The sequence below is a fragment of the Sturnus vulgaris genome, chromosome 25, assembly GCF_052056855.1.
Source record: "Sturnus vulgaris isolate bStuVul1 chromosome 25, bStuVul1.hap1, whole genome shotgun sequence".
Taxonomy (NCBI): Eukaryota; Metazoa; Chordata; class Aves; order Passeriformes; family Sturnidae; genus Sturnus; species Sturnus vulgaris.
The window spans coordinates 1729387-1746499 of NC_142267.1; the positions used below are offsets into that span (position 1 = coordinate 1729387).

At 44.1% G+C, this 17113-nt stretch overlaps 2 protein-coding genes across 3 annotated transcripts in view; both read left to right on the top strand.

Moving 5' to 3' along the window:
• The window catches only part of ACAP3 (ArfGAP with coiled-coil, ankyrin repeat and PH domains 3), a 77727-nt gene that overhangs the window by 15375 nt on the left and 45239 nt on the right, over nt 1–17113 (top strand). The window contains exons 2-6 of the mRNA XM_088178717.1: nt 5968–6025; nt 8066–8185; nt 9622–9675; nt 12879–12937; nt 14800–14983. Of these exons, the coding sequence (XP_088034843.1) occupies nt 5968–6025; nt 8066–8185; nt 9622–9675; nt 12879–12937; nt 14800–14983 (475 nt within the window). The remainder of the gene's footprint in view (nt 1–5967; nt 6026–8065; nt 8186–9621; nt 9676–12878; nt 12938–14799; nt 14984–17113) is intronic.
• Nucleotides 2514–5311, top strand: LOC148221236 (uncharacterized). Of its 2 annotated transcripts, none has more exons than XM_088178715.1 (2): nt 2514–4956; nt 5017–5311. In XM_088178715.1, the coding sequence occupies exon 1, from the start codon at nt 3585–3587 to the stop codon at nt 4524–4526; it is 942 nt and encodes a 313-aa protein (XP_088034841.1). In that variant the 5' UTR covers nt 2514–3584; the 3' UTR covers nt 4527–4956; nt 5017–5311. The 2 variants fall into 2 exon arrangements, with proteins under 2 accessions (XP_088034841.1, XP_088034842.1); XM_088178716.1 differs by having other exon boundaries at nt 5078–5311.

The window sequence follows — 17113 nt, forward strand, 5'->3', positions numbered from 1 at the left end:
AACTGTCACCATGGAAACTGTCACCATGGAAACTGTCACTATGGAAACTGTCACCAGGGAAACTGTCACCATGGAAACCATCGGCATGGAAACTGTCACCATGGAAACTGTCACCATGGAAACCGTCACAGGAAACTGTCACCATGGAAACTGTCACCATGAAACTGTCACCATGGAAACCGTCACGGGAAACTGTCCCCATGGAAACTGTCCCATGGAAACTGTCCCCATGGAAACTGTCCCCATGGAAACCGTCACCATGAAACTGTCACCATGGAAACCGTCACCATGAAACTGTCACCATGGAAACCGTCACCATGGAAACTGTCACCATGAAACTGTCACCATGAAACTGTCACCAGGGAAACTGTCACCATGGAAACTGTCACCATGGAAACCGTGGGCGTGATCCCATTGATGGGAAAGGGAAGGAAAAAGGAAAAAGGAAAAAGGAAAAAGGAAAAAGGAAAAAGGGGAAAGGAAAGGAAAGGAAAGGAAAGGAAAGGAAAGGAAAGGAAAGGAAAGGAAAGGAAAGGAAAGGAAAGGAAAGGAAAGGAAAGGAAAGGAAAGGAAAGGAAAGGAAAGGAAAGGAAAGGAAAGGAAAGGAAAGGAAAGGAAAGGAAAGGAAAGGAAAGGAAAGGAAAGGAAAGGAAAGGAAAGGAAAGGAAAGGAAAGGAAAGGAAAGGAAAGGAAAGGGGAAAAGGAAAAGGAAAAGAAAAAAGGAAGAATGGACTGATTCCAGGAAGGATTCCAGGAAAAAGAAAGAGAAAGAAAGAAAGAAAGAAAGAAAGAAAGAAAGAAAGAAAGAAAGAAAGAAAGAAAGAAAGAAAGAAAGAAAGAAAGAAAATTAATAAATTAATAAATTAATAAGTGTTGGATGGCAGAGGGCTCAGGGTTGATGTTTGGGGACGTTTTTCAATGATTCAGAACCACCTGAAATCCCTCAGGAGCGACCTCAAACTCCCAGGAGTGGCTTCAGCCCATCCTACCTCCACAAACAGCCGGGCTGAGCACGGGGGTGTGCGGTGGATTCCATCCTGGATCGCTTTTCCAGGAATTTCCCTCCATCCCTTTTCCAGGGATCTTTTTCCTCCATCCCTTTTCCAGGGACCCTTTCCTTGAATCCTTTTCCTGGGATTCTTTCCCTGGATCCCTTTTCCAGGGTTCCTTTCCTTACATCTCTTTTCAAGGATCCCTTCCCTGGATCCTTTCCCAGTTTTCCAGGATCCTTTCCCTGCATCCCTTTTCCAGGATCCTTTCACTAGATCACTTTTCCAGGGATCTTTTTCCTGGATCAGTTTTCCAGGGATCCTTACCCTGGTTTCCTTTTCCAGGGATCCTTTCCCTGAACCAGTTTTCCAGGATTCTTTCCCTGCATCCCTTTTCCAGGGATCTTTCCCCTGGATCCCATTTCCATGATCCTTTCACTGGATCCCTTTTCTAGGATCCTTTCCCTGCATCAATTTTCCAGGGATCCTTTCCCTGGATCCCATTTCCATGATCCTTTCCCACTTTTCCATGATCCATTCCCTGGATCCCTTTTCCATTCTCCTTTCCCACTTTTCCAGGGATCCTTTCCCTGGATCCCATTTCCATGATCCTTTCCCACTTTTCCATGCTCCTTTCCCACTTTTCCATGATCCTTTCCCCTTTTCCATGCTCCTTTCCCCTTTTCCATGCTCCTTTCCCACTTTTCCAGGGATCCTTTCCCCTTTTCCATTCTCCTTTCCCACTTTTCCATTCTCCTTTCCCACTTTTCCAGGGACCCTTTCCCTGGATCCCATTTCCATGCTCCTTTCCCCTTTTCCATGCTCCTTTCCCACTTTTCCATTTTCCTTTCCCACTTTTCCATGCTCCTTTCCCACTTTCCCCCTTTGGGGTGCAGCTGTCTGGGTCCCTGGCTGGAACCGGGAGCAAACCAGCGAAGGCACGAAGCAAATTCTGTTTTCGGAGCTCCTTGCTCCATGCCCACGGGATATTCCAGCATTCCTGGTGGGATTTGGGGCCACCTTTGGCGGATTTTTGGGGCGGTTTCTGAGCGGGTTCCCTGAAGCACAAACGCTCTGGGCTGTTGGGAAGGGCCTGGGATGAGGCCAGGGATTGTTCTCCATCCCCTGCTGCCGGAAAAGGGCCTGGCACGGCTTCAGCAGGAAAAGCTGAACATCAGCGACAGGCACGGGGCCAGGACGGGATCCAGCTGCTCCAGATGTTGGGACATCGCGCCGTTTGGGGGTTTTGTTTAATTTTAATTTTTTTTTTTTTTTTTTTTTTTGGGGTGAAAAAAAAATTCGGTTCTTGGCAGAGTTGGGTTCCTGCAACTGGGAGAGGCTGAGCATCCCTGAGTGCTGTGGGATGGGGATGGGATAAATGGGGTAAATGGGATGGGATAAATGGGATAAATGGGGTAAATGGGATAAATGGGATGGGATGGGATAAATGGGATAAATGGGATAAATGGGATAGATGGGATAAATGGGATGGGATGGGATAAATGGGATGGGATAAATGGATAAATGGGATAAATGGGATAAATGGGATAGATGGGATAAATGGGGTAAATGGGATAAATGGGATAAATGGGATAGATGGGATAAATGGGATGCATGGGATAAATGGGGTAAATGGGATAAATGGGATAGGATGGGGTAAATGGGATGGGATAGGATAAATGGGATGAGACGGGATAATAGGATGGGATAAATGGGATGGGATAAATGGGAAAAATGGGATGGGATACATGGGATAAATGGGATAAATGGGATACATGGGATAAATGGGATAAATGGAATAAATAGGATGGGATACATGGGATAAATAGGATAAATGGGGTAAATGGGATAAATGGGATAAATGGGGTAAAGGATAGAATAGGATAAATGGGATGAGATGGGATAATAGGATAGGATGGGATAAATGGGATGGGAAAAGGAGGAGGAGGAGGGGGAGGAAGTGAGGGAAGGAAACATTGCAATAATCCCCAGAAAATGAATCCCAGAAAAAGCATCCCTCAAAAAATGCATCCCCAGGAAACGAATTCCCAAAAAATGCATCCCCAGGAAATGAATTCCCAGGAAACGAATTCCCAAAAAATGCGTGCCAGGAGTTGCAGCCCTGCCCTGTCCCGGCTCTCCGTGCCCAGCCCTCGGCAGCTCGAGGGAAGCGAGTGGGATCCGGCAGCGCCAAGGCGAACACGAGCCCCGAACCCGGCAACAAAAATTGCCGGGAGAGAGGAAAAAAAACAAAAAAAAATAGCCTGAAAAGAGGATTTTAATGATTCCCTTTTCTTTCCAAAAGCTTTGTCCCCCCCCGCCCCGGGCACAGCCACGCTGCTGTGTGTGTGGGAATGCTGTTATTCCATGGAAAAATCTCCTTTTTATATTTTTTTTTTAATTATTTTTTTTAAATTTTATTTTATTTTTTGGCTGTGTTTTCCAAAGGCTGGTGGTGGCAGATCGATGGTGGCCAGAGCCCTGGGCGTTGAAATCCAGCCTGGATTTCATTTCCCAGGAATTTTAGGGCTTTAATTTTTTTTATTTATTTCTTTTTTAGATTTTTAGATTTTTAGGGCTTTGCTGGGATTCTGGATGAAAAACAAAAAAAAAAAACAAAAAAGGGGACAACCCAGCACTTTTTCACTGGAGAATATTGAGGAAAAAAAAAATTGGTTTTCAAAAAAATTTTGGCTTTTCAAAATTTCGGTGCGGGGGGGGGGTGTGGGGAGGCCTGAGCCCATTCCCAGGTGTGTGGTTAAAACTTTGCCAGGGAAAATTCCCGAATTTCTGCTCCCCGCTGGGCTCTGGCCTCCCAAAAACCATCCCAGAGCCCAATTCCCCACCCTGGGAATTCCTGCGGCGTTCGTGACGTCATCTGACGGGTCCCTGGTGCCTTCTGCAGCTGCCACATCTGTCACACCTGTCACCTCTGTCACATCTGTCACCTGTGTCACCTCTGTCACATCTGTCACCTCTGTCACATCTGTCACCTCTGTCACATCTGTCACCTCTGTCACCTCTGTCACATCTGTCACCTCATCTGTCACCTCTGTCACCTGTGTCACATCTGTCACATCTGTCACACCTGTCACACCTGTCACACCTGTCACATCTGTCACACCTGTCACACCTGTCACCTCTGTCACACCTGTCACACCTGTCACACCTGTCACCTCTGTCACATCTGTCACCTGTGTCACCTCTGTCACATCTGTCACATCTGTCACATCTGTCACACCTGTCACCTGTGTCACCTCTGTAACATCTGTCACATCTGTCACCTCTGTAACATCTGTCACATCTGTCACATCTGTCACCTCTGTAACATCTGTCACATCTGTCACCTCTGTCACATCTGTCACATCTGTCACACCTGTCACACCTGTCACATCTGTCACATCTGTCACACCTGTCACACCTGTCACACCTGTCACCTCTGTCACATCTGTAACATCTGTCACCTCATCTGCCACCTCTGTCACATCTGTCACCTCTGTCACATCTGCCACCTCTGTCACCTCTGCCCGCTGCTGACGTGGGGAGGAAGCAGATCCTGGAATTGCTCCCGGATTGATCCCGGATTGATCCCGGATTGATCCCACGGGTCTGGAGGAGCCTTTTGGGGTTTTTTGGAGGCGTTCAGAGGCCACGAGGCTGCTCTGGGCCTGACTGGGGCCGGTTCTCGGGGCTGAGAGGTGAAAATTCAGAATTTCGGGAACTGGAAATGGGGTTTGGTGTTTGTTTGGGGTTGGTTTTTTGGGTTGAGAGGTGAAAATTCAGAATTTCAGGCACTGGAAATGGGTTTTGGTTTTGGTTCCTGATGTTGAGAGATGAAAATTCAGAATTTCAGGCACTGGAAATGGGGTTTGATGTTTGTTTGGGGTTGGTTTTTTGGGGCTGAGAGGTGAAAATTCAGAATTTCAGATGCTGGAAATGGGGTTTGGTGTTTGTTTGGGGTTGAGAGGTGAAAATTCAGATTTCAGGCACTGGAAATGGGTTTTGGTTTTGGTTCTGATGTTGAGAGATGAAAATTCAGAATTTCAGGCACTGGAAATGGGTTTGGTTTTGGTTCCTGATGTTGAGAGATGAAAATTCAGAATTTCAGAGGCTGGAAATGGGGTTTGGGGTGGAATTTGTGCCCGGTGGGAATGGGTGGAGCAGTGATTATCCCCGTGCCAATTAGCACTGGTGTTAATTAACAGGACAAAGGCACCAAATGAGTTTGCTGGGGGTTGTGTTCCCGGCCCACCTGGATTTCCCCAGGGTGGAATCGTCTCCATCTCTTTCCTGGAATTCATCCCTGGGGGCCCCCCCTGATTCAGCCCGAGGTTCTGAGCAGCAGGAAACGGCCGAAATGGGAATAAAAAATTCCAGAATGGGAATGAAAACATCCAGAATGGAATAAAAACATCTGAAATGGGAACAAAAAAATTCCAGAATGGGAATAAAAAATTCCAAAATGGGAACAAAAATTCCAGAATGGGAATGAAAACATCCAGAATGGGAATAAAAACATCTGAAATGGAATAAAAGCATCCGAAATGGGAACAAAAAATTCCAAGTGGGAATAAAAGCATCCAAAATAGGAATGAAAACATCCAGAATGGGAATAAAAACATCCGAAATGGGAATAAAAAATTCCAGAATGGGACTGAAAACATCCAGAATGGGAATTGAAAACATCCGAAATGGGAATAAAAAAATTCCAGAATGGGAATGAAAACATCCAGAATGGGAATAAAAAAATTCCAAATGGGAAATGAAAACCATCCAAAATGGGAATAAAAAAATTCCAAAATAGGAATGAAACCATCCAGAATGGGAGTCCCTCCTCCTGTCCCCTCAGCCCCTCTGACACTTCCAATCACCAATTAACCCCATCCTGCTGCCAATTAACCCTTTCCCCGGTGCTAATTAACCAAGGATTTCCCGGTGCTAATTAATTAACCCTTCCTTTCCCGGGTGCTCGTTGCAGGGCCACCATCGATGAGGTGGAGACCGATGTGGTGGAGATCGAGGCAAAGCTCGACAAGGTGAGGGCGGGGAGGGGCGGGGAGGGGACTTGGGCACTAAAATCTGAGCCCATTTCACGCTGTTAAATTGTATTATATTACAATTATTAAATTTTATATCAATGTTAACACCCCAGCCTTGTGCCTGTGAGCTGGGCCAGGAGCTCAGCTATTATATTGTATTCTATTACAATGTAATTATTTTAATATTTTAATATTTTAATATTTTAATATTTTAATATTTAGCACCCCAGGCTTGTCCCTGTGAGCTGGGCCAGGAGCTCAGCTATTTATATTATATTATATTATATTATATTATATTATATTATATTATATTATATTATATTATATTATATTATATTATATTATATTATATTATATTATATTATATTATATTATATTATATTATATATAGGGTCCCTACCCCAGAATCTGAGCCCATTCTCAGCTGTTATATTATATTCTATTACAATATAATTATTCTAATATTATATATTAGAATATTTAGCACCCCAGGCTTGTCCCTGTGAGCTGGGCCAGGAGCTCAGCTATTATATTATATTTTATTACAATATAATTATTATAATATTTTAATATTTATCACCCCAGCCTTGTGCCTGTGAGCTGGGACAGGAGCCAGCTCTTAAATTATATTATATTACAATATAATTATTGTGATATTTCAATATTTAGCACCTAGTTTGGGATTGGAATTGAGGTTGGGTTGAGATTGGGGATTGGGGTTTAGGATTGGGGTTTGGGTTTGTGGTTTGGGGTTTGGGTTTGGGATTGGGATTGAGATTGGGGTTTAGGATTGGGGTTTGGGTTTGGGATTGGGATTGGAGTTTGGGGTTGGGGACACAGCTCTGGCCACGGGGCTTTGTTTGCTCTGGAGCTGCCACGTTGCAGGAGGGGCTGGGATTCCTTTGCAGAGGCTCCATGCGAAGGCCGAGTGCAGTCTGGGCTCCAGATGTGCAGGAATTGCAGATGTTTGCTTTCCTTCCCTGCAGGGATGTGGGGGCAGGGAGGGGGCAGGGGCAGCTGGGCCACCAGAGACCCCAGAGATTTTCATTCGGGCACTCGGGATCTGCTCGGCTTCTCACAGAGCCCCTTCTGCAGGGCAGACCCCAAAATAGACCCCAAACCCCCAAATAAATAGACCCCAAATCCTCGGGGCTGCAGGATCAGAACAAACCCCAAAATAGACCCCAAATCCTCAGGGCTGCAGGATCAGGATAAACTCCAGGCCTCAAATAGACCCCAAATCCTCGGGGCTACAGGAACAGAACAAACCCCAAAGCCCAAAATTGACCCCAGAGCCCAGTCTGACCCCAAACTCCAAAGTGACCCCAGAGCCCAGACTGACCCCAAAGCCCAGACTGACCCCAAAGCCCAGACTGACCCCAGAGCCCAGACTGACCCCAGAGGCAGCAGTGCCCGTGGCTCTGGGGTTGCTGTGTGGGACTGAGCTGTGGGAACTCGGTGACACCGCGTGTGCAGCTCAGTCACACTCTGCGACCTGCAAATATGGGAACTAAAACCGGAGCCGTCACTGAACCTGTCCCTGTGTCCCTGTGTCCCTGTCTGTGTCCCTGTCCCCTGTGTCCCCGTGTCCCTGTCTGTGTCCCTATCCTTGTCCCCGTGTCCCTGTCCCCGTGTCCCTGTCCCCATGTCCCTGTCCCTGGCCATATCCCCATATCCCTGTCCCCGTGTCCGTGTCTCTATCTCCATCCCCCTGTCCCTGTCCATATCCCCATATCCGTGTCCCCGTCCCCGTGTCCCTGTCCTGTCTCTGTCCCCGTGTCCGTGTCCATATCCCCATGTCACTGTTCTGTCCCTGTCCCCGTGTCCCCGTGTCGGTGTCCCCGTGTCGGTGTCCCCGTGTCCCCGTCCGTGTCCCCGTGTCCCCGTGTCCCCGTGTGGGTGTCCCCGTGTCCCCGTCCGTGTCCCCGTGTCCCCGTGTCCCCGTGTGGGTGTCTCCGTGTCCCCGTGTGGGTGTCCCCGTGTCCCTGTCCGTGTCCCGGTGTCCCCGTGTCCCGGTGTCCCGGTGTCCCGCGGCAGCTGGTGAAGCTGTGCAGCGGGATGATCGAGGCAGGCAAGGTTTACATCACCACCAACAAACATTTCGTGAGCGGCGTCAGGGACCTGTCCCAGCAGTGCCGCAAGGACGAGATGATCTCGGTGAGTCCGGGGGAATGGGGGCACGGGGGGGATATGGGGGTACAGGGGGGGAATGGGGGTACGGGGGGATATGGGGTACGGGGGGATGATCTCGGTGAGTCCAGGGATATGGGGTACAGGGGGGGAATGGGGGTACGGGGGGATATGGGGGTACGGGGGGATGATCTCGGTGAGTCCGGGGGAATGGGGTACGGGGGGATGTGGGGGTACGGGGGGGATATGGGGGTACGGGGGGGCTGGGGGTGTTCAGGGGAATGAGGGATGCTCAGGGGGATGCTCAGGGGAGATGATCTCGGTGGGTCTGGGGGCGTTTGGGGGCTCTGGGGATGTTCAGAGGACTGCGGGATGTTCAGGGGGGTGTTTGGGGGATGCTCAGGTCCCTGTTCCTGGCACAAAGAGCAGGAATGTTCGGATGTTTGGATATTTGGGGGATATTTGGATCCTTATTCCAGGTTCAGGGGTGTTTGGGGGATATTTGGGTCCCTGTTCCTGGCTCGGGGGTGTTTGGGGGATATTTGGGTCCCTGTTCCTGGCTCGGGGATATTTGGGGGATATTTGGGTCCCTGTTCCTGGCTCGGGATATTTGGGGGATATTTGGGTCCCTGTTCCTGGCTCAGGGATATTTGGGGGATATTTGGGTCCCTGTTCCTGGCTCGGGGGTGTTTTTGGGATGCTCTGGTCCCTGCTGCTGGGAGTGGATCACAAATCCAAGCCCCTGACGCTGCTTAAGCAGCCGCTGAAAATGAGATTTGGTGTTTGGAGGATGCAAATCTGTGTGATAACACCAGGCTGGAAATTCAGAATGAGATCCATTCAAAATGAGATTTGGTGTTTGGAGGACACAGAGCTGTCTGATAACACCAGACTAAAACCAGAGTGAGATCCACTCAAAATGAGATTTGGTGTTTGGAGGATGCAGATCCGTGTGATAACACCAGGCTGGAAATTCAGAGTGAGATCCATTCTTTATAATAAAACCAAAAATGAGATTTGGTGTTTGGGGGATGCAGATCTGTGTGATAACACCAGGCTGGAAATTCAGAGTGAGATCCACTTAAAATGAGATTTTGTGTTTGGAGTGAGACCCACTCTGTTTATAATAAAACCAAAAATGAGATTTGGTGTTTGGGGGATGCAGCTCCAGGATTTTCCAGCCCGAGGAGGACCCAGGGCAGGAGGAGCTGCAGGATCTGGGTCAGCCCCGGGGCTTTGGGATCCCCACGGGGGATCTCACCAGGAAAAACTCCAATAAAAATTCCTCCCAATCCTGCCAGGGGCTCCTCAGAGCCTTCCTGAGCCTCTCCCGGAGCCCTGGCACTGAGGGGCAGCTGCTCCTTTTCACTGCCAGCTCTCCTCACTTTCCTCCTTTTTTTAAAAAAAAATTTAATTTTTTTTTAAATTTTAATTTTTTAAAAATTTTTTTTTTTCTTTTTCAGGAGTGCCTGGATAAATTTGGGGACAGCCTGCAGGAAATGATCAATTATCACATGGTGAGGAGGAGCTGCTTCCTGCTGTCCCCTTTGGGTGCTGGTGACATTGCTGGTGTCCCCAGACAGGTCCTGGAAGGGAGAGAAAATCCCTTCACGAAGGGGGAGGAGAATTCACCAAAATCCTGCACCCCACGGGCTTTTATTTCTTCCTTTTGGGCAGCAGAGGGAGGACACACGGAGGAGAATTTTGGTTGTTCCCAAACCTCACTGGGGCAGATTTGGGATAAATTTTGGAGCCTGGAGTGGGTGAGGATGAGGAGGGGTCAGGTTTGGGGTCCTGGGGATGTTCTGGGATTTTTACAACCCTGAGGAGAATTTTGGCTCTTCCCAAACCTCGCTGGGGCAGATTTGGGATAAATTTTGGATCCTGGAGATGAGGATGAGGAGGGGTCAGGTTTGGGGTCCTGGGGATGTTTTGAGATTTTGTCTGTTGCTAAACCTCGTTGGGGCAGATTTGGGATAATTTTGGATCCTGGATTGGCATCAGGCACAGATGGGGGTGTGGAGGGGTCAGGTTTGGGGTCCTGGGGTTGTTCTGGGATTTTTACAACCTTGAGGAGAATTTTTGCTCTTCCCAAACATCGTTGGGGCAGATTTGGGATAAATTTTGGATCCTGGAGATGAGGATGAGGAGGGGTCAGGGGATATTCTGGGGTTTGAACAGCCCTAAGGGGAATTTTGGCTCTTCCCAAACATCATTGGGGCAGATTTGGGATAAATTTTGGATCCTGGATTGGGTGAGGATGAGGAGGGGTCAGGTTTGGGGTCCTGGGGATGTTTTGGGATTTTGGCCGTTCCCAAACCTCACTGGGGCAGATTTGGGATAAATTTTGGATCTTGAATTGGTTGGGGTTTAGGAGGGGTCACACTGGGACCCCAGGGGGTGTTCTGGGATTTTTACAACCTTGAGAAGGATTTTGGTTGTTCCCAAACCTAATTGGGGCAGATTTGGGATAAATTTTGGATCCTGGATTGGGTGAGGATGAGGAGGGGTCAGATTTGGGGTCCTGGGGATGTTCTGGGATTTTTACAGCCCTGAGGAGAATTTTGGCTCTTCCCAAACATCGTTGGGGCAGATTTGGGATAAATTTTGGATCCTGGATTGGCATCAGGCACAGATGAGGATGAGGAGGGGTCAGGTTTGGGGTCCTGGGGATGTTTTGGGATTTTGGCCGTTCCCAAACCTCACTGGGGCAGATTTGGGATAAATTTTGGATCCTGGATGAGGATGAGGATGAGGTCAGGATTTGAACAACCAGGATTTATAAATCCTGCCCCGAGACCAAAGCAGAGAAATTCCCCCAGGAATTCCAAATCTGCTCTTCCTGCCCCCCACCCAAAAAAAAAAAAAAAAAAAAAAAAAAAAAAGAGATTTGTGCTGGTGGCGCTGGCAGAGCTGGGGGTCGGCTCAGAATTGGATTTTGTGGAGCAGAAATCTCTGCAGTGCAGGAGCTGCCAGCCCTGCCTGACCCACTTTCAGCCCTGTCACAGCCCAGCACGCTCCAAAATGCACCAAAAATTCAAATAAAATCAAATATCCAGGAGCAGCTGCAGCGAGTCTCTGACATTATTTCACCAGGCAGGTGGAAAGGCTTTTTTAATTTTTTTTTTCTTTTTTTTTTCTTTTTTTTAAATTTTTTTTCTCAATTTTTTTTCTTTTTTCTTATTTTTTTTCTTCCCAAAAAAAAAAACCCTCAGGGGAAATGTTCTGCTGTGTTCAGCTCTGCCACGACTGGGAGGAGAAGAAATGGGAGTGAATAAAAATCGGTGGCAGCAGCAGAGGGAAGGGTTTTTTTTTTTTTTTTTTGGCAAAAGCACAGGAAATCCTGATTTTTTTTATTTTTTTTTCCATAAAAAGGAATTTTTTTCCTGATTTTCTTCTTGCCAAGCAGCACCTGAAGCTCTGAGAAGCTCCCCATTTTTGGGGTTATTTTTGGGTTATTTTTGGGTTATTTTTGTGTTATTTTTGGGGTTATTTTTGTGTTATTTTTGGGGATATTTTTGATTTATTTTTGGGTTATTTTGGATTAATTTTGGGAGTAATTTTTGTGTTATTTTCTGTTATTTTGGCATAATTTTTGAGTTATTTTTGGGTTATTTTTGAATTATTTTTGAGGGTTTTTGGGGTTATTTTGGGGTTGGTTATTTTTGAGTTATTTTTGAGCTATTTTGGAGTAATTTTTTGGGTGTGGGTTTGTTTTTTTTTGTTTTTTTTTTTTTTGTATTATTGGGAATTGGGAATTTGAGAATTTGGAATCGAGAATTGAGAATTGTTTTTGGAATTTGAGAATTTGGAATTTCTCTGTCCTGGAGCCCTTGGGGTCAATTCCTGTCACATCCCCTGAGCTGATCCAGGGAATAAAATTCCCGAAGTTTCTGTTCTGGAAAAGAAGGAATTTCCTCCCCCTGGCCCCGAGCTCAGCTCTGCTGAAATCTGCACGGATTTCTGCACCCGGGATGGAGAATTTTCCAAAGTCAAAAACAAAAAAAAAAAAACCCCAAAAAAACCTCACAAAACAAAACAACAAAAAAAAACAAAAAAAAAAAACCCCAAAAACCCAAAAACAAAACAAAAAACCAACGAAAAACAACAAAACAAACAAAAAAAAATTGATTTTTTTCACTTCTTGAAAATAATTGATTTTTTCCTTTTTCTATATAATTGAGTTTTTCCCTTTTTTAATATAATTGAATTTTTCCCTTTTTCAATATAATGGAATTTTTTCCTTTTTCAATATAATGGATTTTTTTCTTTTTCTATATAATTGAATTTTTCCCTTTTTTAATATAATTGATTTTTCCCTTTTTTAATATAATTGATTTTTCCCTTTTTCTATATAATTGAATTTTCCTTTTTCAATAAATATAATTGATTTTTTTCCTTTTTCAATAGAATTGATTTTTTCCCTGTTTCAAAATAATTGATTTTTTTCCCCTTTTCCGAAATAATGGATTTTTTTTTCCCTTTTTAAAATCAATTTCTATTTTTTTCCCTTCTCCAAAACAATTTATTATTCTTTCCCCTTTTCCAAAATAATTGATTTTTTTCCTTTTTCAATATAATTGATTTTTCCCTTTCCAAAACAATTTCTATTTTTTTTCCTTTTTCAAATCAAATTCTATTTTCTTCCCTTCTCCAAAACAATTTATTATTTTTTTCCCTTTTCCAAAATAATTGATATTTTCCCTCTCCTCTCTCCCAGATCCTGTTTGACCAGGCTCAGAGGTCGGTCCGGCAGCAGCTGCACAATTTTGTCAAGGAGTGAGTTCAGTTTTTGTCTTTTCCCTTCGATTTTTCAGCTTCCTGAGATTCCCAGGAACCCTGGGAGTGCTGGGAGCAGAACCAGAACCTCCCAAAATTCAGATCCTGCAGGAAAATCCATCCCAAAATTCGGATTCTGCAGGGAAATCCATCCTAAAATTCAGATCCTGCAGGAAAATCCATCCCAAAATTCAGATCCTGCAGGGAAATCCACCCCAAAATTCAGATCCTGCAGGAGAAAAATCCATCCCAAAATTCAGATCCTGCAGGAAAAACTCATCCCAAAATTCAGATCCTGAAGGAGGAAAATCCATCCCAAAATTCAGATTCTGCAGGAAAATCCATCCTAAAATTCTGATCCTACACGAGAAAAATCCATCCCAAAATTCAGATTCTGCAGGAAAAACTCATCCCAAAATTCAGATCCTGCAGGGAAATCCATCCCAAAATTCAGATCCTGAAGGAGAAAAATCCATCCCAAAATTCAGATCCTGCAGGAAAAATCAATCCATCCTAAAATTCGGATTCTGCAGGAAAATCCATCCCAAAATTCTGATCCTGCAGGAGAAAAATCCATCCCAAAATTCAGATCCTGCAGGAAAATCCATCCCAGAATTCTGATCCTTCAGGAGAATCCAATCCATCCTAAAATTCAGATCCTGCAGGAAAATCCATCCCAAAATTCAGATCCTGCAGGAAAAATCAATCCTAAAATTCGGATTCTGAAGGAAAATCCATCCCAAAATTCAAACCCTGCAGGAAAATCCATCCCAAAATTCAGATTCTGCAGGAGAAAAATCCATCCCAAAATTCAGATCCCAACAATAATGACCAATAATAACAGTAATAAAACAAAACAAAACAAAATCATAAAATAAACCAAAAAAGATCATAAATAGACCCCAAAAGAATAATTAAATAAAATTATCTCTGCCAACTCTCTAAAGGAAAAGTTGATTTCACCTGCAGTGGCCGAGCAGGATCTTGACGTGGTCACAACCAAATTTCCTGAATTTTCACCTTTCTAACCCAAATTTCTCCCAATTTCGCCCAAATTTCTCCCATTTTTTCCCAAATTTTTCCCAAATTTCTCCCAATTTTTCCCAATTTCTCCCCAATTATTCCCGATTTTCCCCAATTGCTGTCGCCCAGGGAGGTGAGGAAGTTCAAGGAGCCCAAGAAGCAGTTTGACAAGTTTGACACGGGGGGCTTTGAGGGCAGCTTGTGGGAATAACAAAAATAAACCCCAAAAATAATCCTAGAATAAAAATTAATAATAATAATAATAATAAGATTTAAAAATATCCCTATTGACTGTTTAAACAGGGATTTATTTCACCTGGAGTGGCTGAGCAGGATCTTGGTGTGGCCACAGCCAAATTTCCTGAATTTTCACCTTTCTAACCCAAATTTCTCCCAAATTTCTCCCAATTTCGCCCAAATTTCTCCCATTTTTTCTCAATTTTTTCCCAATTTTCCCCCATTTCTCCCCAATTATTCTCGATTTTCCCCAATTGCTGTCCCCCAGGGACGTGAGGAAGTTCAAGGAGCCCAAGAAGCAGTTTGACAAGTTTGACACGGGGGGCTTTCAGGGCAGCATTTAAGAATAACGAAATAAACCCGAAAAATAATCCTAGAATAAAAATTTAAAAAATAATAATAATAAGATTAAAAAATATCCCTACTGACTGTTTAAACAGGGATTTATTTCAGCTGGAGTGGCCGAGCAGGATCTTGGTGTGGCCACAGCCAAATTTCCTGAATTTTCACCTTTCTAACCCCAAATTTTTCCCAATTTCTCCCAATTTTTCCCAAATTTCTCCCCAATTATTCCCGATTTTCCCCAATTGCTGTCGCCCCAGGGACGTGAGGAAGTTCAAGGAGACCAAGAAGCAGTTTGACAGGGTGCGGGAGGACATGGAGCTGTCGCTGGTGAAGAACGCGCAGGCGCCGCGCCACAAACCCCACGAGGTGGAGGAGGCCACGGGAACCCTGAGCATCACCAGGAAATGCTTCAGACACCTGGCCCTGGACTATGTGCTGCAGGTGAGGGCTCCTGGCCTCCCCTCCACACACAAAAATGTCAGTTCTGGCCCCAAAAATCCCCAAAATTCGGGATGCTCTGAGACCCCCACCAAGGGATGGGCACCTGCAGCTGAGAGGGGAAATGATCATTATTACATAATTTATTGTTGATCAATTAGAGAAATAAAGGAAACATTTCCCCAGCAGGGATTTCAAATGATTTCAATCAATCCAGGTGAGAAAATCCAGGGAAATGTTCATTATTTCATAATTTATCATTGATCAATAAGGGCAATAAAGGAAGCAGGGAAATGTTCATTATTTCATAATTTATCATTGATCAATAAGAGAAATAAAGGAAACATTTCCCCAGCAGGGATTTCAAACGATTTCAAACCATTCAGGTGAGAAAATGCAGGGAAATGTTGATGATTTTACCTCCATAAGAGAAATAAAGGGAACAGGGCAATGTTCATGATTTTATCTCAATTAGACAAATAAAGGGAACAGGGCAACGTTGATGATTTGATCTCAATTAGAGAAATAAAGGAAACATTTCCCCAGGAGCCCTGAGCATCACCAGGAAATGCTTCAGACACCTGGCCCTGGACTATGTGCTGCAGGTGAGGGCTCCTGGCCTCCCCTCCACACACAAAAATGTCAGTTCTGCCCCCAAAAATCCCCAAAATTCGGGATGCTCTGAGACCCCCACCAAGGGATGGGCACCTGGGATTGGTCACTGATCAATAAAGGGAAATAAAGGAAATGTTTCCTCAGGGGATTTCAAATGATTTCAATCAATCCAGGTGAGAAAATCCAGGGAAATGTTCATGAGTTTATAATTTATCGTTGATCAATTAGAGAAATAAAGGAAACATTTCCCCAGCAGGGATTTCAAATGATTTCAATCAATCCAGGTGAGAAAATCCAGGGAAATGTTCATGATTTTATCTCATTAAGGGAAATAAAAGAAACAGGGAAATGTTCATTATTTCATAATTTATCTCAATTAGAGAAATAAAGGAAACTTTTCCCCAGCAGAGATTTCAAATGATTTCAATCAATCCAGGTGAGAAAATCCAGGGAAATGTTCATGATTTTATAATTTATCATTGATCAATAAGAGAAATAAAGGAAACATTTCCCCAGCAGGGATTTCTACCAGTGCAGGTGAGAAAATCCAGGGAAATGCTCATTACTTTATCTCTTTAAGACAAATAAAGGAAAGAGAGAAATGTTCATTATTTCATCTCAATTAGACAAATAAAGGAAACAGGGAAATGTTCAGGAGTTTATAATTTATCATTGCCCTATAAGGGAAATGAAGGAAACATTTCCTCAGGGGATTTCAAATGATTTCAATCAATCCAGGTGAGAAAATCCAGGGAAATGTTGATGATTTTATCTCAGTAAGGGAAATAAAAGAAACAGGGAAATGTTCATTATTTTATAATTTATCATTGATCAATAAGAGAAATGAAGGAAACATTTCCCAAGCAGGGATTTCAAACGATTTCAAACCATTCAGGTGAGAAAATGCAGGGAAATGTTGATGATTTTACCTCCATAAGAGAAATAAAGGGAACAGGGCAATGTTCATGATTTGATCTCAATTAGACAAATAAAGGGAACAGGGCAACGTTGATGATTTGATCTCAATTAGAGAAATAAAGGAAACATTTCCCCAGCAGATTTCAAATGATTTCAATCAATCCAGGTGAGAAAATCCAGGGAAATGTTCATGATTTTATCTCATTAAGGGAAATAAAAGAAACATGGAAATGTTCATTATTTTATAATTTATCTCAATTAGAGAAATAAAGGAAACTTTTCCCCAGCAGAGATTTCAAATGATTTCAATCAATCCAGGTGAGAAAATCCAGGGCAATGTTGATGATTTTATATTTTATAATTTCTTAATAAGGGAAATAAAGGAAACGTTTCCCCAGCAGATTTCAAATGATTTCAATCAATCCAGGTGAGAAAATCCAGGGCAATGTTCATGATTTTATCTCAGTAAGGGAAATAAAAGAAACAGGGAAATGTTGATGATTTTATAATTTATCATTGCCCCATAAGGGAAATAAAGGAAACATTTCCCCAGCAGGGATTTCAAACGATTTCAATCAATCCAGGTGAGAAAATGCAGGG